The following is a 24,456-nucleotide window of genomic DNA, read 5'->3' as shown; positions in this document are numbered from 1 at the left end:
CCCAAATGGAGTGGGGCAGGAACATCTTTGGAGCATCGTCTGCCCTGAGTTAGCTGGGGACAGTGGCAGCATCAGGTGGGGGGAGGGAAAGGGAGAAAACATACCACTGAGCATGGAGGGTAGTGAAGAGGAAGAGCTGCTGCTCCCATGACAGCGTGGTCTAAAAAGGGGAATCAATCACACCACTCCAACCCCTTTGGATCTTCCCTTGAATATGTAGGATGATTTTTAAAAACCTTAAGGTGGCCAACTGACTCATTGATATGGCAGTGACAGGTGGTCTACCTTTACAATTCCTGTTTTTGTTCTGTACCTTGTACTCACACATCAAAAATATAAAGAGTAAGATATGAATTGAAGTCCTTGTTTCAGAAGTTGAACCTGCCTTTGAGATTTGACCTTCACCACAGAGTTGTACAGAGTAATAATAGTCCCACACACGCATGGGATCACAATCCCAGGCTCCCCCTGCTCTGGCTTTGGCAGCTACGAGACCTGCAGTTGACAGGGCTTAGCAAACCCCATAGCAGGGGCAGAATTTCCCACACTGCCTCTGCTGTGAGCACTGGGCTGCGGGGCTCACAGCAGAGGCAGCATGTTATCCCTGCTGCAAGCTTCCTGAGGTGAGAGGCTCACAGCAGTGGCATTGTTCCCCGCAGCTGCCCTGCTGCAAGCCCTGCACCTCACGAGGGGCATTGCAGTGTTGCCCCACTGCCACCACTGCCAGCCATGCAGCAATGTCAGCTGTGGGGCTCACAGCAGGGGCAACACAGGGGAATGCTGCTGCCACTGCGAGCCCCGCAGCTCAGGAGAGTCAGCGGCAGCAGCATTCTTCCCCCTGCACCTGCTGTGACCCCCGCAGCCAAAGACACTGAACCCACTGTGAGCCCCACGGCCAAAGAGGCTTGCAGCAGGGCAGCATTTTCCCTGCAGTGAGCTCCGCACCTGCAAGACTGTTAGCTGTGGGGCTGGAAGCAGGTGCTGGCCCCTGTGGCTTGGAGTCCCTCATGGCCTAGCTGCACATTCAGTTAGTGGCATGATTATAACAAGGTACAAAATTATTCCACATGTTTTGTGGAATAACTTTTTAGTTTACTGGGGGGCTTTTTATCATGCCATTAATTGAATGAACGTGTAGCTGGGTCACAACTTAAGGAGTGATTACCTGGTTAATTATGCCATATATACAGGAATCCTGGTTTTCCCTGATTTAAAAAAAACCCCAATTTTTGGTTTAAAAAAAAGTAACCCCAAATCCACATTTTCCCATGATTTAAATGAAACACTGCTAATACATAGAGAGAGATATTGTGGTTTCATTTTAATCATGGAAAAATGTAGATTTGGGGTTATTTTTCTAATTGAAAATTGGGGATTCTTTTTTAAATCAGAGAAAACCAGAATCCATGCTTATGTGTAACATGAAGGGGGGATTTCAAGGTACACAGGATGCATATAGTGCATTGTAAGCATGTTATCAGCATGATTGGCAAACATGCTTCTCCTTCATATGAGTCCTGGAGTACAGTATGAAAAGTTAGAAGTATTTCTCAGCCATCTCCCGTGATTGTAATATTCATATTGCAATTAGACATGGATCAGTAAGTAACATATTATCTATATTTGTGTGTAAGATATACATACGTAATATAGCAGTATGGTACAAAGGCTTCCTGTACATACATTTTAAATGACAGCAAAGCGATAAGTGAGGTCATTCAAACAAATGCCAAGGATAACATTTTTATAATATATCGCACCATCAGGTACTCTGTTCTTGCCACACGTGTCACAGCTAAACTATTTTAAAAATATTTCATAGAGTTTTTAAATATTTTATTGGGGCTATTTGTTGTATAAAATACAAAATTCTCAAGCCAGCTACAAATCTCCACTTTTCTTGTTTTCTCTCTCCCCCTGTTGTTCACGTTTATCAAGGTGAATCAGGAAGAAAGCATTTTTATAGCCCAAAAACATGAAGAAAAATGTTCAGAGAAATGACTGTAATTTATAGCAAGACTGGGAGATGTGTTCATTTCATTGATGAATAAATAAAATCATCACAAGGATTAATGCATGGCAGAATAACTTGGCTATTTGCTATACACATCATGAACCTCACCACCTCCTACGAAATAATCTGCTAGAGCTGCAATTTAATCTCATTTCCTGCCTGGAAACCTAAACCCAAATGTCTAAGCCTGACTATGGATGGATACTTAAGAGATCAGTATAAATTGTTTCTTTGTTAGTGAGTTTTTGTTTGAAGTCATTATTTGATTTTATAGGCTCAGGAAAAAAAAATGGTCTGACCATTTTTAAGCAAAATGGAGAGGGAGGAAGCTATAGCCATAAAACTGACAAATTTGCATATCACTTACCATTCCCTAAAATCTATTATTGCCATATTTTTAACAATTAAATATTAAAATGAATGCTTTTTGTGTAGTGGGTTAATTTTAAAGGTTTTCTTTACCTTTTTTAGAGGTGAACAAAATAGTTACCACAATGCAAGATGCTTACAACATATACTCACCTATTATGCATACAACATATACTCACCTATTACTTCATAACCTTTGTGCAGTGATTAAGGAGCTGCTCTTATCCTTTTTTTACAGCTGGAGAGCAGTAAAGCAAAAATAGGCTAAGTGCAGACATTCCAGGGGGATTAGGGGGAAGTTAAACTGGTTTCAAAATGGCCACCCAATGTAGCTTATTTCACCCCGATGCAGACCTTACACTCAAACCTGGTGTCAGTTATCAGAAATCAATCTAAACCCATAACTGTGCAGAAGTTCCATACACATGGACTGGTCTAAAAATTGTGGAATCTGGTCTAAGATAGACCTAGAGAATGTAGTATCAGACTTGCTTGATGTAGGTTAGATTAGGGCCTGGAACTTCTGTACAGTTACCTGCACAGCCCCAGGATTGGGAAAACCCAACTGCTGGCCCCAGACCCAGGGCTCTACTTTTCACACCCCAGCACTGGCCTATTTTTAGCTCCCCAGCCCCTCACCTCCCCCACCCCCAAGTGGACGAGCCAGTCCCCACCCCGGTCTTCCTTCCCACACATTATTCCAGGTGCTCCCAGTTTTATCAGCATTTGCCATTGTCAGAAGCTGAGCAAGTCCCAGTGGAGGGAGAGATGAGGGTGTAGGTTTGTTGGGTAGGAGTCAGGGCTAAAAATAGCCTCCATCCCCCAACCCCTCCCCAGACCCCAAGAGCACCTCGTGTGGCTGCCACCTGCATCCCTAATCCCTCTGATCACCTCTGATACCACCTGCCCTCCTGTCCCCCACAGACCCCTGATTTGTCCCCACAAGTCCCCCCATTGTAATCTACGTTAGATCAGGTGACCGTTTTGAACCTGATCTAACCTCATGTCAGGAGAGGCTCTTTGCATGTGTATTGGAGCCCTTTAATGGACATGTAGATGCATCCCTATAAATCAGTTAACATTGTAATGTATTAAGCAGTGCATATACATTTGTATGTGAAATACTGAATACAGCTTCTTCATCAAAGACAGATGCAGGAATGTCATTTGTAAAATATGTGAGGTGAATATTCTATTCACAGAACTGGTGAAGCCTTAACTTTTTGTGGACACTCTGAAATACAACATTTTAAGCAAGTATAGACAATTTGAGATAATCCAATAGACAGCAAGAAGAATGATCTGTGGTTTGGAATACACCTACTATGAGGAAACTGGTTTTCTTTAATCTAAAAAAATAGAAAATGAAGAAGGGCATAATAAACCTTTCAGCAGATAAATGGTTGTTGTAAAGAGGAGAATGAATATTTCTTAATATCCAGGACAAGTAGTAATTATCTTAATTTACATGAAGAAGATTCAGGTTAGATATTAGAAAAAAAAGCTTTCTAACTACAAGGACAATTAAGTACTGAAATACTCTAAGGAGGTTGTAGAATCTCCTTAATTGGAAATTTTAAAGAACTTTCTGACAAATTATGCTCAGTATTAGTCTAAGGATACTTATCCCTACCCTTCCAAAGCAAGGGAAATGGGGGGTGGACTACATGACTTCTTAGAGCCCCTTCCACCTCTGCATTTCTGTGGTTTCTATTATACTTTCTCCACTGAAAAAGGAAAGGAAACAATTATTAAGTATATATTTTTTTTTATTTGCACTATTTTTACTTTTAAAAAAACTTAGTAGGAATTAGCTTGTATCCACCCAAAATGGAGATCAGGATTTTGAGATCCAGTTTGGTTTTGATATATCTTTAAATTGGGGCAAGATAACTTCACGGTGCCTCAAATTCCCTTTCACTTACACTAGGATAATAATCACCACACATCTTTATAACCTCCTGTTTTTACCTGAATCCAAGATGACTTCAAATTTAAGACAACCTCCAATAATTAGATTCTATATATGCAGAATTGTACATTATAACTTGGATAGATTCATGTATATATAGAATCTAGTTATTGGATGGTCATCTTAAACCTCCCTCCCTGCCCCCACTGCAGCAAGGAAAGCAGTTGTATGAGAGGCTAAGGATGGTGAGGTGTTACAGACAGCTTAACATCTCCCCTTATCCCTCCATGCCTTGTCCCCCTCCACTTTTCCCCCCTCTGATGCCTACCACCCTAGTGCCTTTACCTGTCCCCTGCTGCTTGCCCCCCCCCCGCTGCCCTCTGATGACTTGCCCCCCCCCTTACCCTGTGGCAGCTCTGGCTCCAGCTCTAGCCCCTGACCAGGTTGGGGTCAGAGCCAGGAATGCAGCTGCTTCTCTACTGTGGTACCATCTCCCCTGTGCTACCTACCCCCTGTTCTGTGTGGTCTTCCCTAAGCATTCCCTGGCACCATGCCATCTCTTCACTCCCTCCCACACTGCATTGTCTCCCCATGCTCTCCCCACATAAATCTCTTTCCCTACTAATAAACAACTGTGCCCAAGCAGCAGTGGTGGCAAATCCAGCCCTGGCCCCAGCCTGGTACTCAAATGCAGGATGAGGCTTTTTCTTCTTCACGTTAAATGAGGAGAAATACTGCAACTTGGATTCAAGTAAATATATTGGGGAATATCAGTAGAAAGGTGATATGTAAAATAAAGATTTTTTTTTCCCAAATGACCAGAATGTTGACAGCTCTATTACATAGTAGTTGTAGGCAGAATCTAGGGCAGGGTGATACCTTAGAAGCTAACTGATTCAGAGAGTATGAGCTTTTATTGCTTTATCTAATGTTATGAATGCACTTTATGCCAGTTCATTTGTAGCATCTGACAAAGGTGTTGCCTATGAAAGCTCATGCCTCTCTGAACCAATTGGTCTCTGAGGTCATGGGTAACTGGTGCCACCTGAGTCAGGGGGGGCATGTGCCCCCCCCAGCGACCAGTCAGTGATTGGGGGTGCACGGCTAATCTCATCGACTGGGGGGGGGTCCCCCTGTAAATGATCATGCTGACTGGGGGGGAGGGCTCCCCTGCAGTCCATCACACTGACCATGTAGTGGCCACAGTGCTCCCAGAAATGGCTGCAGTGCTCCTGGAAGTGCCCCTACTCCCCGGCCGGTGCTCACAGGGGGGACACTGGTGCTTCCCAGCTACCCATTACCTAAATAGACAGTGCAGCCCATCAGGGGGTGTACCAGCACTCTCAGGGGGTGCACTTGGACTCCTGTGCACCCACAACATGTTGCCACTGTCTGAGGTGCTACCCTGCCCTACCTCAACCACCTGTATGAGGACTACAGTAATTTTTAACGTGGTTTGTTTCTATCTTTTAGTACTTCAAAAAGGAAGTACTGGATGACAGCATGGTAACAATGCTGCTATAGCTGCCTGTGTAAACACACACAAAGTAGCTTAAAATGAGCTAACTAGGCTACTGAAAGCAACTTTATTTAGCTTGGGTACAGGGCCTTGTTAATGCAGCTATACTGCTATCAGCCAAGGTAGCTATATGGCACTGTATTGCATTGTGTAAACAGCACTCTAATCATTTTAGTCTATGCTGAAATGGTTCAGAAAGGACTATTTGGCATGTTGTATTACCATGAATTAAAATGAATACCCAAAGAATGACTGCATCTTGATGGATACCTCTGATACAACATTTCTTTGAAAGAAGTCTCAGTCCTGTAGTAAGACAATAGAAGATTTTCAAAGGCACTTTTTTGAAAAAGAAATGGCACTGGGGAAATAACCTCATAAAATTTAAATTTAAATAGAATTGAACTTCTTTTCATTTCTTCCCTCTAAGACCTGATCATCTTGATAGTTTGGGTCAGTGGGAGTGCTTTGAGAGGATCATCCCTTTTGTAACAAAAGTTCCTAAAATGGTTGTTTCATATCCAACTGCTGCTTATATACCACTTCAGCAAAATAGGCCAGAATAGGAGTACAAGATTTTAATTATCCTTGCTTTTGTAGGTTTGAGAAAGATCTTTACTGTAGTATTGTTATTGGGAGGGTATTGTGTGCCTCTCATTTTTTTAAACTATTACTAAAGGGAGAATTTCTGTAATGAGAAACTTAAATGTTTCAATTAAATTTTAGCCATTGATTCTAACATAAAGTAATGCACTTTGCTGTTCAATTAAAAATAACAAGCTGCTGTGCTGTTCCTAGCCAAGTATAATCCCTGGAACAGTAGTCAGTAGAGCACTCAAGAAAATGAAGTATTTGGGGCTGAATATTTGTTTAAAAATCTTGAGAGGAATGAAGTCCAAAACAATCAGTGTTTAAAAGCCAGGACTTAAACTTTTTAAAAGTCAAGAAAGGGAAAAGGTGCACACACCAACCAAGTTGAAGGTAGTCTCCCATGTGAAAAATTGTTTGACTATGTTTTATAACCTTTCTCAGGGGTAATGGCTGCTTTTGAATGTTCAGCAGTTGAAGGAACAGAAATGAAACAGCCAGGAATGAGCATAAGTTTGGCATTCAGGAGTAGTTCTGCAATGTTTGCAGGTGACGGCAGTAGTAAAATACCATGCTAAATGTTTACCTCATGATTGCTGAGGCCACACTCAATCTATAGGAATCATTTACTATGCCTTTGCACCATATATTATATTCAGTACTAAGTTCAGGATGACTGTCCTATCTATAAAACATGAAATTATGTATAAGGGAAAGCTGCATTTCTTGTTTCAACTGCTTCCTTTCTCTCTCTTTTTTATTGTCTCTGCCAGAGAAGAAAGGAAAATTTAGACTCCTTAATGGAGTCTCATTTAATGAATTCAGACTTCAATATTAAAATATCATATCCCAGTATGTTCAGAAATTTATAAAGACTAGACACAGAGGTCATTCTCATATGCTTTATGAATTCTAATCACCCATTTAATTACCTAATCTCAACACTCTTCCAAACACAGCAGAAGCGCATAAGGCCATCCATCTGCAGTTTTATAGTCAAGCCTCCATGTGTGTTGTAAACCCCAAAAGGTTCCTTTTCTAGTTCTCACAAATCAACAACTTTCTCTTCACTGCTAAAGAGGCTTTATTCCAAGACCTGTTTTCTTGACTATTTTATAATAAAATAAGAAACATGATCCTCAGTGGTGACACATCAGTCAGCTAAATGTGAAAATAATGCAAAATACTGGGGAGGAGGGAAGGAGAACAATTTAGTATTTGTGAAAGATAGTAATATATTTAGTCTGTTTATCAGCAGAATCAAAATGAGGAGAGATGCAGGGTAGCATAGTTTTCCCATTATGCATCCATTTCCCCCTGTAAGCCTTCACTATAAGACAAAGAGACCACCTCTGGCATAAGCAAATTTGGTCTCCAAGCCTTTTTAAATGTCAGTATCTCTGTCAGATGAGTTTGCCAGTGGTACCAGAAGTGACATAATGTCCATGCAGAACTGGCTGAAACCACCAAGGCATTTCAAATAGGCCACTGAATATAATTTAGTTTTTAAAATTCATGGAGAAACTGACCTGTTGATGCTATGAATTTTACTTTACTTACTTTTTAAGACATTTTATTTCCTGAAATTTACCCATAATACACTATCTAGAATGCTGGCATGTGCCTGTGGGAATTTCATCAAGGAAATTAATAATGATATTTTGCCCTTTTAATCCTAAAATCTCAAAGCACTTTACAAAAGCAGTATTACCTTCTTATACATATAATGAAATCTGTGCCTCAGTTCTCCATCTGTGAAAGGGAAATATCAGCCTCATCCACCACTGTGGTGTGTGGGAAGTGCTCAGATACTATTGTGATGAGAGGTGACAAATCAATTAACAGTTCCAGGGATAAAAGTTAATTGACAAAGGAAGGATCTCTCTTTTTTCATTCCCAATGTATTGGTTCTGTCATTTCATCTTCAGCTTTTGTTATGTCATATTATTTTAATCATGGGTGTAACTTTAGGCCACTTCTCTGGAAAGGGATTTGCCCTCTAAAAACCATGCACAAAGCACTTGCGCTTATAAATAGTTAAAATGCTTTCTAGCTTCCCTGTTACATGTGCTTTGCAATTTCATTTCTTTCCAGCTAATCTTGTGTGTCATATCCTTTGATTCAATAAGCTTTGATCATTCCATACATCACACTTCAGCAATGACCACTGTGGTATATGGAATGTACCTTTAAGGGGCCAGAAGTGGGACTACCCAGTCTCTTCCCCTGGTGTCCTGTGGGTGTGATTTGTGGTGGTTGGTACTTGTAGTTCTCCCTGCAAGCTGTGAGCATGTGAGTTGCTGAATCCTTATCCTAATAAAGATAAAGCTGTTTACCACCCCACCAGTCCCTGCTGAATGCTGACTTGAGGACAGAACCCCAAAAGCATGGATAGCTGAATGAGTACCCCATCCCTGGAAACCAATGACATAGAGTAAGCATTATAATCACAGAGCTACTATGAGCTCCATTCCTTTTTTTGTTCTCTAAGACCCCACTTCATTAATGACAATGAAGCACAGAGGAGTGTTGTCAGTGGAAGATGGTACCTCCATCAAAATGTTTGCATGGATAGAGATGGGCTTTATTTTCTAGCTGACAGGCTGGAACACAATGAATGATTTTGGCAGCTCCTAAAAGACAACAAAGCCATATAAAAGATAAGATTCAGATGGCCAGAAGGCCCACTGTGGTATTAGAAGGTCCATCGCAAGGCTACTTTAGTGGAAGTGGGGCCCTGAAATACACTTGGTTCATCTATTTCTACAGGACAAACCATGACCTCTCATTCTTAGCATCTCCTGTCTCCACCTCATCCCTCACAGGCTGCTGTCTGGGATTTCCTAGAGCTCTCTGTAGGGGTGACCTCTGAATTAAGTCCCTGAATGGAGTAGACAATGAAGTTCAAGCTCTTTACTAGCATGGAGGACATGAACAGTAGGGTGTTCCTCCCACATGATACTGCCTGACCAACTGTGAGAAAAAACAGGATCAGGCTTGTCATAGGGTGTTTCTGTAACCTGAGAGCAACTGCCTATAGCCATTTATTAGCTTCTTACCTAGTGTGCAAGTCTCTGGAACCCATCCATCACAAGGCCACTTCTTATCTTCTCTATCATTCCTATTGAGTACATGACAATTAATTAATTGATTGATTAATTAATTTTCTCATTTCTTCAAAGACAAGAACTAACAGCTTTGGGGGGGGTTTAAACACATACATTATTAGGAATTGTTTGTATCTCCCTGTCTCTAGAGACTAATTGATATACATACAAAACACAAAGACATTAGTGTAGTTTCAGCCAGCAGTTTTTTGGAAAAAAATCAAAACCACACTTAAGAAATGCTTTTGTCCTCTCTTGAATGTCTTCTGAGTACCAAGGATGTGAACAGAATCATAATGGATTACAAGAAAGATAGTCATTAACTCTCTTGTTTGAGATTTGTTTATTTAGGTATTTTTGCTGTCCCAGGATTCAACACAATATGCAAGGGTTAATAACTGGCAACTTGTATTTTGCTAGCCATAAACAAACTGGACCTCTTTTTTTGTTTTCACTTTTGCTCTCTCACCACAAAATATTACTTAGTTTAATAAAGGAATGGAGTTAACTGTGAAAGCAGCACACTTTATGCAGTGTTGTAAATCAACTGAGCAATTAGCAGTTGCTTTTTAAGTGACTGAATACAGATTCAGAATTATGAGCAGCCATTATCTAATAACCCAGCAAGTGATGTGAATAAATCTTAGCTAATATGAAAATTATCAACTTTTGAAACACCCTTTTCTACAAGTGCATCTATGGAACCTTTTGCATAATGCACTTAGATTGATAAACTGCAGGCATTTTCGTGGAAGCGCTAATTTATTCAAGCAGCTTAGGTTTATATTTAGGGAATCTGTCATATAAGTGATCAGAAAATCAGAATTCACAATTTGTTTTAATTTAAAGGTATGTTTTTTTTAGTTTAGTCTCAATCCCCTTAATGCTTATTGAGGCCCAATCACTGGGAAAGAACTTACAAGGTTAGGTTGAGTTGTTTTCCATTTGTATTTCTCCTGACTGATTTTGAACAATTTCACCTGTGATTTGCATGATGTCACCTTGATAGGTAGGTTAATTCCTCTTTTTGTTTTTCCCCTTCAGAGTCACAAAAGAATATTCTAGCAACATAAGCTTGTCACATGTTCATATGTCAAACAGTGTCCTTAATGTGTAATTATAATCAGGAAAATTACAACAGTATACAAAAATTAAGCCTTCTTATTGGAAAAAAATACCCTCTCTTCATGTACCTTCTTGTGATATCTGCTTAAATTATTGACAGTGGAACTCTTGTGACCCAGTACAGCTAGATTCTCTATCGCCTTGTACAACTACCAACTTTCTCAGCTAAGCTCTGGTAGCATAAATATTTAAGTGCTGGTGACTGTAGGAGATGCAGAATGAAAAAAAAAAAAGCAGCTTGCCTTTTAGAGTTAGCAGTTAAGAAAACAACATTCTTTACTTGTGAACAGTACAGTTGATCTGGAAACTATTGACAGAGAAGAACAAATAGCTATGGGAACCCACTTTTATGATTTCATATTTTATGGCATAAATGTTATAATAGCCTTGATAACCTGAACAGTACATTCATGTAGGGGAGCAGGAACTACCCTATACATGTGTAAAACAGACTGGGTGTGTGAGATCAGGAAGTAGTCAATCATTTATAATTGGGCTTTGTGTAGGTTATAAGCAAGCAGTTTGTGTATGCTCATAGCCAGCAGTAAATTACCACACCAAGAAAGGAGATAATGGGAAGAAATATATGCCAGAAGAATGTCTCTGGCCTCTGACACACACAACATTTGTTGCACTTTATCTGCTATTTTAGCACAGCAAAAAGCCAGTGTCTACACATTCAGGCTCTATTATGTTAAAGAATGGCTGATCAAGCCCAAAAACGATGAATCCATGGCACAAAAAAAAATGCTATTTCAAAGACCAACTTTGTTGTAGGAAGATTTCTGCAATAAATTTAACCTGTATACAGGGCTTTCTGACCCAGGTATGCCACAGTACTCCTCTCTCCCTTCTCACTTCCAAGGCGGAGGGAGGGAGAGTAGTTGTCTCCCTTATACTGTGCCAAGTTAGGAAGCTGTCAAAGAGTTCTGAAGACGTCAGCTTGACAGCAGCCCCTTCACCATTGCCACTGAGTGGTAATGGTGAGTATGCTAGAGTGGTGGCAGGGCCTGATTGGGCAGTGGAGACTGCCCTATTTGCCTTGCTGTCCAAGCAGTTTGCATGCAGCCCTGTCATTGTTCCCTTCCAACTGCGGTCATGATGGAGCTGCCTGCAGGTGGTGGTGGCAGGGGCTGATCAGGTCGTTTCTATTTGGTGGCCACCCAATCAACCCCTGCTGCCCTGGGCTGCTTTCATACAGTCCTATCACCATTGCGGCCATGACAGCTTGACCCCCAGCAGCCCATTAAAGCACCAGCAACTTAAAACTGTGCTGGTGCCACTTCTTGTTGCTAATCAGGCTGTGGAGACCATTTGATCAGTCCATATCCCTGGAGATAGTTTGAGGGCAGCCCCTTGAGCTCTTGTCACAATGGCAACAGCTTATCAAGCAGATCTGTCAGACAGCCTGTCCCGTTCACTGACAGGCTCTCAGGGAGGCTGGAGGAGCTCAGGAGCAGCCCCCTCTTACTCCCTGGCTGGAAAACATGCCTTTGCAATGTAACGTTCAGTACTAGTCTTCAATGGCATTGCTACTCAGAGACCCTAGACGTTCATTGTTTTTCTAGTACTACAAAGTTTATACAAAGCAACACAAACAATAGATTGCTCTGGCATTTGTACACATGCACAGCCCCATGCCTGGAGTATGACAGAATCCAATTTTGCCACATACAGTCATTACTCACCATATGTAAATTAGTGGAATTACCTGCGGACTGTAATATTAGTTGTTGTGATTAAATTAAAGAAGTATTAGACCAGCTTCTTGAAGAAATAAAATAGATTGATTTTCAGATATTTTTAGTTACTGTACTTTTGCTCTTAAAGGCATCTTTGTAGTCTGTGTGGGGGTTTTTTTGCTTCTACCTCAAGCACTTCCTTTCTCTTCTGTATAGGAAGAGCCATTTGTGATGGTATCTGAAAATGTTTTGGGGAAACCGAAGAAATACCAGGGCTTCTCAATAGATGTCTTGGAAGCCTTAGCCAATTATCTTGGCTTTAAATATGAAATTTATGTTGCACCAGACCACAAATATGGAAGCCCCCAGGAGGATGGGTCATGGAATGGACTGATAGGAGAACTAGTGTTTAAGGTAAGGATATTAATAATTTATTAAATTAAAGGTGTATAATTAAACCAATAAATATGAAACTTATTTATGGATTTTGCATCGTTGGGTGGTTCAGCTGATGGTTTAGTGATGACATTTTGTGTGATGTTCACCGACTACACTAACAGAATCTGCTCCTACTACCAAGGCCCTGGAGAAGGTGAACAGGATCTGAAGATGGAATGATTTATCAGTGACCCCTGGTGGCCAATTAAATGGTATTAGCAGTTTCTCAGACATCCATTATTACACTGTGGGTTTAAATAAGACAGAATAGTGGAGGCCCCTCAACATCCTAATTAATTTGGTAAGATCTGGCATAAACAAGAAGAATATATTGTTTTAGATGTGAAAATGCATTATAGTAATTAGTAATAAACAATATCAATTATGTATAGCACTTAGAGAAATATCGGTGAGATTAATAAGTTAAGTATGTAATCAACAAATCTTTTACTGATGTATAATAGTAATTTCATTATATAGTTATATCAATCAAAGGCTTTACAGAATTAATCTGTAATTAATAAACCATTTCATTCATTTCAGTTTATAGTAAATATTTAAGATCATAACACAACTAAATTAAACCAAATGAAAACAGTGCATTTCACTTTTTCATCCATCTCATCTAACCTGATCCTTTGCCTTCACCTTCCCTGATTTGAAATTGAAGATAATAGCTTATCAGAGAGACCCTGCAAACTTCATAGATAGCGGTAAAGTTTCCCTATGAATTTTACCACCCTAACTTCTGTTGGTATCTGTGGAACAAATTTTGGTTGGGATCCTTGAATGTGTGGCTCTCCCATTTCCCACCAGAACAAGGCAAAGATCTGTTCTCTGTCTTTTCTATCACTGAAGCTTGTCTGCTGGAACTTCTCAAGGTACACTGTAACTCCATGGAATACAAAAATAGAGAAAGGGAGGTACCATTACTGTACAGCTTGAGAATATCAATATGGGAATTTAGGTGAAAGCTACTAAACTATACTATTTCACCTCTATTGCTGCTGTTGAGCATCTACAGAGGCATATGGCCAGTGCAAAAAAAGGTCCAACTAAAGTCACAGCCTACCAGCTGTCTGTGAAGCATAGCTTCAGCCTCTCTCAATACAGGGCCCCAGTAGACCTATGCTATCACTGCCCTCCCCCCACATGTTACATGTATCACACAATTACCAGGTTAATTATGCAATTTAGACCAGCTACACATGCAAATTTACTATTGCACCATAAAAGGTCCAACCATCTATAAAGTTATTGCTGTAAAATGTACAATAAAATCTATTCAGCATTCATTTTGCATGTATAGCAGGGTCTGCTTCTAGGGCTGGAAGCCCAGTCAGCTGACAGTTCCCAGCCAGTGCACCATGCACAGCCAGGGCTGAGAGTCCCACAACTGAGGGGACTCTCAGCCCTGGCAGCACCCAGCAGCTGTGGAATCGGAGTCCCAGTAGTGCCCCACATCTGCTGGAACCCAGAGTCCTCAGCTGCAGGACTCTTGGTCCCAGTAGCCATGGGCCACTACTGCAATTTTCCAGCTCCCATGGCTGGGAGCTCTTTCAGCTGAGGGGGCTCTCAGCTATGGGAGCTTATTTCCATGGGACTGGCATTAACGCCCAATGGGTTCTAATGCCTGAGTCCACAATCACTCATTAGATCCCATCATATCTTTACCTGCACATGTAGATGGGCCCTGGTTGTATCACTCTGTAGATGCTCAATAATACCTGCAGAAGAGACGTAGAGATAATGCAACCTTCAGGAACAATTCAGGAAGATACAAGAATGACTAAGGTTGTTTCCAACCTTCCAAAAAGTGCTTCAAACTGACCTGGGTGAATCTTTCATTTATTAAGGGTGGGTGCAATACACCACCCCCCTGACTGCATGGGGGATGGAGCCCCTGGACTGGCAGGTGACACTGGAGAGGCAGGCAAGAAGCAAACACATAAAGGCAGGGCACTTTTGTCTGGCTGACGTGGGAGCTTTGGGGAGAGGCTATGTGGGATACTAATCTCCACTGGAGATAGGTATGGCAGCTCACAGGTTCCTCCTCCCAGCCTCTGCTTCCAGACCAGGTGCTGGAAAGAGAAACCTGCCCACTACTGTCACTCTTCCTAGCTGAGCCCAGCTCCTTGCACAGCTGTTCCCCACAGACTCCATCTGGACCCCAGATTTCAGTCATTCCTAAGAGTGGCTCTGGGGTTCCCCTGTGACTGCGTCAGTCCAGAACAGCAGTGCGGTGGGTGGGTTTCTCTTTCCAGTGCTTGCTCCCAGCCAGTGGGAGACATGAAGGTGGGACATGGGGTCGGGGGAGGGGGATGAGGGGCATCAGGGAGAAAATGCAAGAAGAGGAAACCCAGCTGCTGTCACTGCTATCCCCTGCGAAGCTCAGCACTCTGAACAGCTGGGCTTCCCCTGTACCCAGATCAGCCAGAGTAGCAGCAATGGCAGCTAACTGTTATACATACAGTAGGAGATGGTACCAGAGCTAGAGAAGTCCAGCCTAAAAATATAATAAGTGAGAGGACAGGAACAAGTGGATAAAATTAGTAGTGAGAGGAGTATATGGTTACAAAGATTAACTGCAGATAATAAGTTTGGTCTTGATCATTATCTATTAGCCCAAGCACTTAATGATCTAAGGCCCTGTATCTGATTTCAATGACCCCTACTCTTTGTTGAAATTGCCCATTAAATTTTACCTGCAAACTTTGCAAATTGCTTCCACAACCAACCATTGAGTTATTTACACTGACATCGTTTTTGGTGGCTCCATGCAATGTGTTAGTAGGTAAGCAAATTGAAAGCAGTATAGACATAGCAGAAAGCACAGTCCTGGCCTTGCAGAACTTTCATTCTAAAAACTGAAGAAAAACCTCTCACCGAATGTCTTGAAAATCTGCTTCCTTCTTACTGACTGTTAGCTCTGTTCTGCTCCCAGAACTCAAAAACCTACCTAGAAAATGGAAAACATTCTTTAGAAAAAGTATCTAAATTATTGGAAAAAAATGTATTTATAGAGTTGCTTGATTTCTGTCATTCAAGTAGTAGTCCTGTTAGCACCGTGCAAAGGTAGTTCATGAATCCATGATCTGAACTCTGGACTTTGGTACATGAGCCAGGATAGATCTGGGTACAATGTGTACATGGACAAGTCAAATATTTTCTAAATGTCTTGGAAAATTGCAACATTCTCATGACACATTGTTGAATGAATCACAGTGAGAGAGAGGTGTCTCTAGTGGATTATGGAATAGAGAAAGATCCCACACAATTTACTGACTCGTTTGATGCACCTGGCTGGGGGAGTATTTGGTTGATTGCATGATTTCACAATGATTGCACACTTAATTCATACAACATAATTTTATTTTAAAGTTCCTTGCTACACATATAACACTGCTTAGCTTTAAGAAATCCTTCCCAAACAATGCTATAAGAATTAGTATTACAAAAACAACTACAATTACAAGTAAAGGTTATTTCTCATGGTATACTTACAATCCTAGAATTCCTAGAAACCAAATCCCCAAGGATACTTTCATTCTTTAGTTATGGTTTTAGGGTTGGTCTCAGCAGTGATAGGAACAAATCCCCTTCCTTCGGTCCCACTCGGGCGCTCCACAGCTTCAGCGTGAACGGGAGTTCTTGTTCACGGAAAGGGTGGTTCAGGTGATCAGTCTAATCTGTCCTACACTTGCGATTCTTCCTTCGGTGTTCTGCAAGTGAGGTTACCTCCAAATTGGAACTGTAGGTTACAGGTTATATACTGGGTGAGTTGCAGTCTTGGGCCCCTCCTACCCAAACCTGTCACTACTCCCAATTTGGGCTTGGATCTTTTATCCAACAGATTCCTTTCCTGGGTCTTCTGAGAGCTGAAAATGTGAGCTGGAACCCCATCTTTGGACCCAGGTCTTCCATTTCTTGGATGAGTTCTTGAAACCCAGGGCCAAGGGTGTCAAAAGCCTGGTCCATGGAGTTGCTCCATCTGGCTCATCAGGCAACAGGAGGACAGGGAATTTGAAGGCATGGTCAGCAGTAGGTGAGGCATACTACAGAACATAGGGCCCAAGGGACCCTGGTGCACATGGCCATCAGTGGGCACCTGGCCCACCACCACTGCATGCCTTCACCACACCATTCACTGCTTGGCCTACAGCTGCTTTCCCTGCTTCCACCATGGTGTCACTGCTGCAGTGACCATCACTATGATGGCCAGCACTGCTGCTCCCTGGCTCAGGCTGAATTGGACCTAAAAGGATCCCCAGCAGCTAGGATTTGGCTCAGGACCCCCAGTGAATTTGACATCCCTGCAATAGGCTATAATAGAAAAACTAGATAACAAAACTGCCACTATTCATTGTGTTTTTTAACAAAGGATCTGTGGCTGATCAAAGCTATCAGCATCCATTAGGCATGCTCAGAGTCTATCTGCAGACTGCATCCCTCAGGGGACTAAGATGCCTCTCTCCCTTCTTAATGGATCTGAATGGGAATTATAGGCAGCAGTTGGGCACCTAGCTACTCAGACTGGGCCAGTTCTTGGCATGTGCAAAAAACAGAACTGCCAGTGCCTAGGGTACTTTTGCATCAAAAGATGTTTCTGGTGAGCTTAAGTGCTTCCAGGTTGAGGGGGGACACTGAACAAGATTTCTGGATTGTAACTGTATAGTGAGGTTTATTAAAACAGCATAACTACGGTTATGATATCTGGCGATAAGTTGTTAAAACTTACTGAGTGGAGTGTTTTACATGGCTATAATTTGGATTGGCAGCTTTACATCTAAATATTGGCATAATTGCATACATTTATCTTTGTTCCTGTAAAGCACTTAGTGAACCTTGACTTCTGCGTATGGATATAGCTCTGATTTATTTTGACATGATAGGCATTTAATTTTTCTATGTTCCAATTTTTATGTAACTTGACAGAATCTGTACCTAATTAGAAACACTCACCTACAGTGGATCAACTGTTAAGTGAAAACTGTAATTACTATGGGTCTCATTTGCAGTTCATTATGTCACTATGCGTATGGTCCACAACTCAGTCAATAAGAATTGCAGGTGTTTAGCACCTCTGAAAATCAGACCTTATGTTCCCAATTCACCACTTGCTGTTTGGCAAGCAGTGTGATAGCAGTGGGGATTTTGCCTGAGAAAAGAGCACTGAATAGGGACTGTTTGTGAAATCCTGACTCTTTTGAAATAAGTAGCAACACTCCTGTTGACTCTCGTGTGTTCAGTGAGTTATGTACTGATGCGATTGATGCCTTTATCCTTCCATCAAATGAGTTGTCCTTCATTTATGACAGCCAGCTTTTAATTATAAAAAACATGAATCAACCACAGTGATACAGTAGCCACATTGGAAGCAGCCAGGATTTTTCACTATAATGGTACTAGCCAGAGGCATTACTGATTGTTTTTAATATCAGTGGTTAAAAAACATGTCTTGTATAACACAATGGTTACAATTTGGGAATGTTAGGTAATAGAGTAGAATATTTCCACATATTCTTTGTGAAAAAGAAATCTAAACAGAATAGCACTGAAAAAACACTTATCTCTTAACTTTTTCTTTCACACTTGCCCCCCTTTACTACCATATTGGACATAATTATACCACAATTACTTTTGTAGTGTGACAAAGGAAATTAAATGCTTCCGTTAGGACAACACTGTTCCTCTGTGATAGCTGGCTGATAACCACAACAGAATGATAATGCTGAAAGGATTTTATCCGGGGAGCTGAGGCAACATATTACCAGAAGTCTGATACTGCTTTTTCACATAATGTCTTTCAACACATCTTCTATGAAAACATTTTTATCTCTAAAAAGCTATGACTAACGCTAACAGTTAACACTGTAGTAATCTGTCTTTTGTAAATGTACCATATTTAGTCAAATCCAAGATGAGATATTTTTAACCCATTCAACATGGGGAAAAAAGCCCCTCATTTTGGATTCCAGTACAAGGTGGAAAGGTCCAGAGAGCTGCTGCAACTCCAGTTCCTGCCCTGAGCCCAGGTTGGGGCCAGAATCAGAGCCACAGCAGTCACCTCTCCCTTTCCTCTGCCTACCCCCCACAGCCTCTGCCCCCTACCCCACCTTGCCACTTCCTGTCAGGCATGGCTCCAGCTCCTTTTTCTCCTGGGCTTGAAGCACAGTGGCAGCAGCTGCAGCCCAAACACTGCTGCATGGCTGGGCAGGTGTCCAAACGTCCGTACATTCTGTGTCCTGGGAGGGAATGGAGCTGGAACTGGAGCTGGGGCCATGCCTGACAGTAGGCAGGGAGAGTGGGGAAGAAAACAGACAGAGGCGGTGAAGGGAGGAACCTGTGGGGAGCAGGTGGGGGGAAGAACTTTAAGGAAGGGGCAGAGGAAGGGGGCAGGTGCCAGAGAGCATGGGTGACAGGGGAACAGGCATCACAAGGGCAGGGGGAAGGTTGCAGGGGACCCCACAGAGAGGTCAGGAGGCAAGGGGGCTGTCTGCCTCCCACAGCCACCTACCCTCTCCCCACTACATGCCCCCCCACTGCTTTCCCCACTACTGGTTTCATCTCAGAGGGATAAATTTATGACCCTCCAAGCAGGAGCTACTCGTGCCTCCTGATACTGGGGAGGCACCAGAATCCGGTTGCTGACCAGGGTGCCAGGGGCAGAGGGAGGAAAAAAAACATGGGGGGGCTAAGCACACGCAACCACCCCCCTGTGTGAAAGTTGGCGGGGGAAGGGGAAAGGGCCATGGAGAGGAGGGAGTGAGGCTGGGGCTGGCATCAGGCAGAGATCAGGGAAGGGGAAGGGGTTCACTGCCCCCATATGGCTGCCCCTTACCCCCCACAACCAAGGGTCATTGCCCAGCACCAGCACTGATGTCCACTGCTCCCCAGTCCTGCACTGGCCCTGGCTGCTTCCCTGCACTGGGCCCAGTGCAACCCCAACCCCGCACCACCCAGGGGCAGGGCCCAGAGCTGGAGTGGGGCTGGCCTTGGCTGCGTCACCGGGCTTGAGGAGATAGAGCCCCTGGGGCTCACCCCATCTAAGTCATCCCAGCACTCTCCTCTGGTGCCAAAAAATGCTGATGGGAACCTTTTTTTTAAACAACATTTTATTAAAAACACACATTTTACCTGACACTTACAAAACTTCACGTATTAAGTGTTCTTGTTTTACCAAAATTTCATATGGAAAAGACAACTACATATCCAAAAACATACAACTACATATATTAAACCTTTAAAAAAAATACATCAACTTCCAACAACAGAACCCCTTACAGAACTGTTTCTTTATACAGAAACAGATGTAAAAACTATTAACTCAGTAACTACCTAAAAGTTTCTGCCCTTCTCACCAGTCCTAGACTCATAGATGTTAGGGTCAGAAGGGACCTCAATAGATCATCGAGTCTGACTCCCTGCATAGGCAGGAAAGAGTGCTGGGTTCAGATGACCACAGCCAAATGCCCATCTAACCTCCTCTTGAAGACCCCCAGGGTAGGGGAGAGCACTACCTCCCTTGGGAGCCCATTCCAGACCTTGGCCACTCTAACTATGAAGAAGTTCCTCCTAATGTCCAGTCTAAATTTGCTCTCTGTTAGCTTATGACTATTATTTCTTGTGACCCCCAGGGGCGCCTTGGTGAGTGGAGCCTCACCAATACCCTTCTGTGCCCCCCTGATGAACTTATAGGCAGCCACCAGGTCGCCTCTCAACCTTCTCTTGCGGAGGCTGAAGAGGTTCAGGTGCCCTAGTCTCTCCTTGTAGGGCTTGGCCTGCAAGCCCTTAACCATACGAGTGGCCCTTCTCTGGACCCTCCCCAGGTTATCCACATCCCTCTTGAAGTGTGGCGCCCAAAACTGGATGCAGTATTTCAACTGCAGTCTAACCAGTGCCTGATAGAGGGGAAGTATCACCTCCTTGGTTCTGTTTCTCATGCATCTGCTGATGCATGATAAAGTGCAGTTAGCTTTTCTGATGACTTCATCACATTGATGACTCATGTTCATCTTGGAGTCCACTAGGACTCCAAGAGCCCTTTCCGCTTCCATGCTACCGAGCAAGTCATTTCCTAGGCAGTAGGTGTGCTGGATATTTTTCCTCCCTAGGTGCAGCACTTTGCATTTCTCCTTGTTAAATCGCATTCTATAGTTTGCTGCCCATTTGTCCAACCTGTCCAGGTCTGCCTGTAGTTGTTCCCTGCCCTCTGGTGTGTCCACTTCTCCCCACAGTTTTGTATCATCTGCAAACCTGGACAGAGTACACTTCACTCCCTTGTCCAGGTCACTGATGAAGACATTGAAGAGTATCAGTCCAAGGACCAATCCCTGCGGGACCCCGCTGCCCACATCCTTCCAGGTCGATACCGACCCATTCACCACCACTCTCTGGTACAACCCTCTAGCCAATTTGCCACCCACTGGACTGTGTAATCATCCAAGTCACAGCCTCTTAACTTGTTCACCAGTATGGAGTGGGATACTGTATTGAAGGCCTTCCTGAAGTCTATATAAACTATGTCAACCCCTACTCCTTCGTCCAGGTGTTTTGTAAGCTGGTCATAAAAAGAGACTAGATTAGTCGGTCATGATCTACCTGCTATGAACCCATGCTGGTTTCCCCTCCGCATAATTTTTCCTGTTGGGCTCTCACATATATGAGTCTTAATAATCTTTTCAAAGTCTTTGCCAAGGATAGAGGTAAGACTAACTGGCCTATACTTGCCTGGATCCTCCTTCCTCTCCTTCTAGAAAATAGGGACCACATTGCCCCTTTTCCAGTTCTCCAGGACCTGTCCCATGAGCCACGAGTGCTCAAATATTCTTGCCAGTGGCTGTGCAATGATATCAGCCAGTGTCTTCAGTACCCTTGGATGGAGCTTATCCAGGCCTGCTGACTTAAATGCATCCAGTCCTTCCAAGTGACTCTGCAGCATCTCAGGGTCAACACTTGGTAGTCTGACGCCCAGCTGTTGCCTCTCTCCAATCCCATTGTGAGACTTGTCTTGCCCCTTGTTTAGGAACACTGAGGCAAAGAACTCATTGAGGAGTTCAGCCTTGTCTCCCATGTCTGTCACCAATTGCTTTTGCCCATTCAGTAGTGGTCCTATTCTGCCCTGGGCCTTCCTTTTACTTCCTATAATATCTGAAAAACAATGTTTTGTTAACCTTAACTTGTTGGTTTACTTGTTTTCCTCTATGTTGTTTTATTGAAACCAGTTTGTCCAGTCCTTTTTCCTCCACTTCTCTGCCTCATCGTCTCTGATCTCTTGTCCTGATTGATGTAGAATTTCAGTTTGTACAGCCCCAGCTTCAGGCACTCTCTTTCAGTGAAAGCCTTACAAAACTGGAGATTTATTATTTTCCATAAATTAGTCTTAAAATATGTTATTAAGTTTCTTAAAGTTTTCTTTGGTACCTTTGGTTTGAGTTGATATAGTACCATCTCCTGCACTAACAACAGGTTTATTTTGGTGACACTCAAAAAGCAGCAGACCCTTTTGAACACTGCCTTGGCAAACATACACTCCCAAAACATCCCACCATTTCTTCTTCCCCACATCTATCCCATGGGCACTCATCAGGTCACACTAGATGAACTCATCAGGCTTATCTGTGTTGCACCTGTCACCAGCAAGATATTCAATATTCTTACAATCATCCACACTAAGTCAGCATGTTCCCCTTTTAGATTTTTACCTGCCACCACTCCCCACACCTTCTTCACTTGTTCTGTGACGTTTCCTACCAGTGCCTTCCTGTCTCTTTCTCTTACTGCTTTCATCAGTTTCATATGATCCTTCAAGACCTCCAGCCATACCTTCCCTGTTTTATACCTCTGCATGAAACCTTCCATTCTGGTGTAATGAATTGGCTGTTGCCATGCCCATAGACTCTTCAAAGAGACCTAATATATTCCCCATTTCCTCAAAAGTGCAGTTGTTTGAAATTAGGTGATATGTTCTACTTTCCCTTCTCTCTTCATTGTCACCTTTAATACTGTGCTTACATATTTTGCATAGATGAACAATCCCAAATCTGGCATCCCCCATCTCTTTTTCTTTGTACAGGTGCGCTCTGGCCAGCCTTTCTCTTTTCACATTCTAAAAGAGTACACACATTTCCCTCTGCTCTTTTGCTATCTGGCACCATGTCAATGGGAATACAATTCCTGTATGCAGAATAATTGGCAGTAGCACAACCTTCACTTCCACCACTTTTCTGGTAAAGGATAGAATCCCTCCAGACCATAACCAAAGTTTTTCCTGTATCCTTGCTATCACCTTTCCCCATGCTGTATTATCTTTCCTCTCAGTGTCCATCAGGATCCCTAACACTAATTTAACTCTCTCTCATTTGCGGGCCTTCTCCAAGTCCGTCCATTTCCCCACTCCCATTACGGTGCTTTTCAATCTATTTACTTTAGCTCCCATCACTTTTCTCTATTCTGATGTATGTTTTAGCACCTTTTCCAAAGTCTATCTCTAACTACTACTTATATCACCCATGTATAGTATGCATGTTACCTTTTCCCCTCCTGGTACCTTTACTTCACTTATGACCTTGTCTTTTCTTATTCTTTGTGCTAATGGTTCCATTAGGAGTAGTAATGGCACCACATAGAAGTGGTAATGGCAACAGGAGGCACACTTGCCTCACTCCTGTAAGGATTTGGAAGCAAGCTAAGGAAGTATGGGTTGGATGAATGGACTGCAAGGTAGAATAGAAAGTTGACTGAATTGTCAGGCTCAACGGGTAGTGGTCAATGGCCTGAGATCTAGTTGGTAGCTGATATCAAGTGGCATGTACCAAGGGTTGTTCCAGGGGCTAGTTTAGTTCAATATTTTCATTAACAATCTGGAAGATGGGATGGATTGCACCCTAAGCAAGTTCATGGATGACACCACACCAGAGGCTGTAGTGGATATGCTGAAAGGTCGGGCAAGAATTCAGAGTGACCTAGACAAATTGGAAGATAGGGCCAGAAAAAAATCTCATGGGTACGTCCAAATGAATGAACACATGCCTCTTGCCCCATCTCAAACCCCTTTGAGGCAGGGCAAGAGATACATGCAAGAATGAAAAAATGTTCTCCACACTGCAAATTTGCAGTGCGCGGAGAAAATTAGACCCCAGGGGTCAAACAAAAACCCAGGGGAAAAAACTGGGTCAGGGTAATTGGAGGCTCAGTCCTACAGAGATGCTCAGGCAGCGTGCCAGAGCATCTCTATGACTGGCCCCTTACCCAGTCCTGAAGCATGCTGCCTACCCGCTGGCTGCAGATCCAGGAGAAACCAGGCAGGGCACAATTTGCTGCATAACAAAAGTGCATGTCCAAGCACATGCACTGAGGCAAAAACCCCGGCTCAAATTTGCACTGCTTCTATTTGAGATGCTGCAAGCACATGTGCTTGCAAGTGTGGATGTGCCCTGCCTCAAACCCCTTTGAGGTGGGAAAACAGACACATACAGGAACAAAAAAATGATATCCAGGGGTCTAAAAAAAGCAAAGTATAAAAAAGTGATGCCCTGAGGCAGCCGGAGGCTGGGTTGTCCATAAAGACACTCTGGCTGCCAGAGCATCTCTGTGGTTGGCCGCTCACCCTGGTGCTGATACACACAGCTGGCCAGGCCACATGTTTCAGCACCAGGGCTCTGGTGCTGGTGAGTAAGGGGTCGGGGGGTGGAGGAGGGGGG

At 42.9% G+C, this 24,456-nt stretch overlaps 1 protein-coding gene across 1 annotated transcript in view; it reads left to right on the top strand.

Annotated features, from left to right (window-relative positions):
- The window catches only part of GRID2 (glutamate ionotropic receptor delta type subunit 2), a 1,453,399-nt gene that overhangs the window by 1,168,696 nt on the left and 260,247 nt on the right, over positions 1–24,456 (top strand). The window contains exon 7 of the mRNA XM_019552630.1: positions 12,533–12,730. Coding sequence (XP_019408175.1) covers positions 12,533–12,730 — 198 coding nt within the window. The remainder of the gene's footprint in view (positions 1–12,532; positions 12,731–24,456) is intronic.

This window comes from Crocodylus porosus, unplaced genomic scaffold (assembly GCF_001723895.1).
Source record: "Crocodylus porosus isolate Cpor-Errol unplaced genomic scaffold, CroPor_comp1, whole genome shotgun sequence".
NCBI lineage: Eukaryota > Metazoa > Chordata > Crocodylia > Crocodylidae > Crocodylus > Crocodylus porosus.
This window is presented reverse-complemented; position numbering and strand designations above follow the sequence as displayed.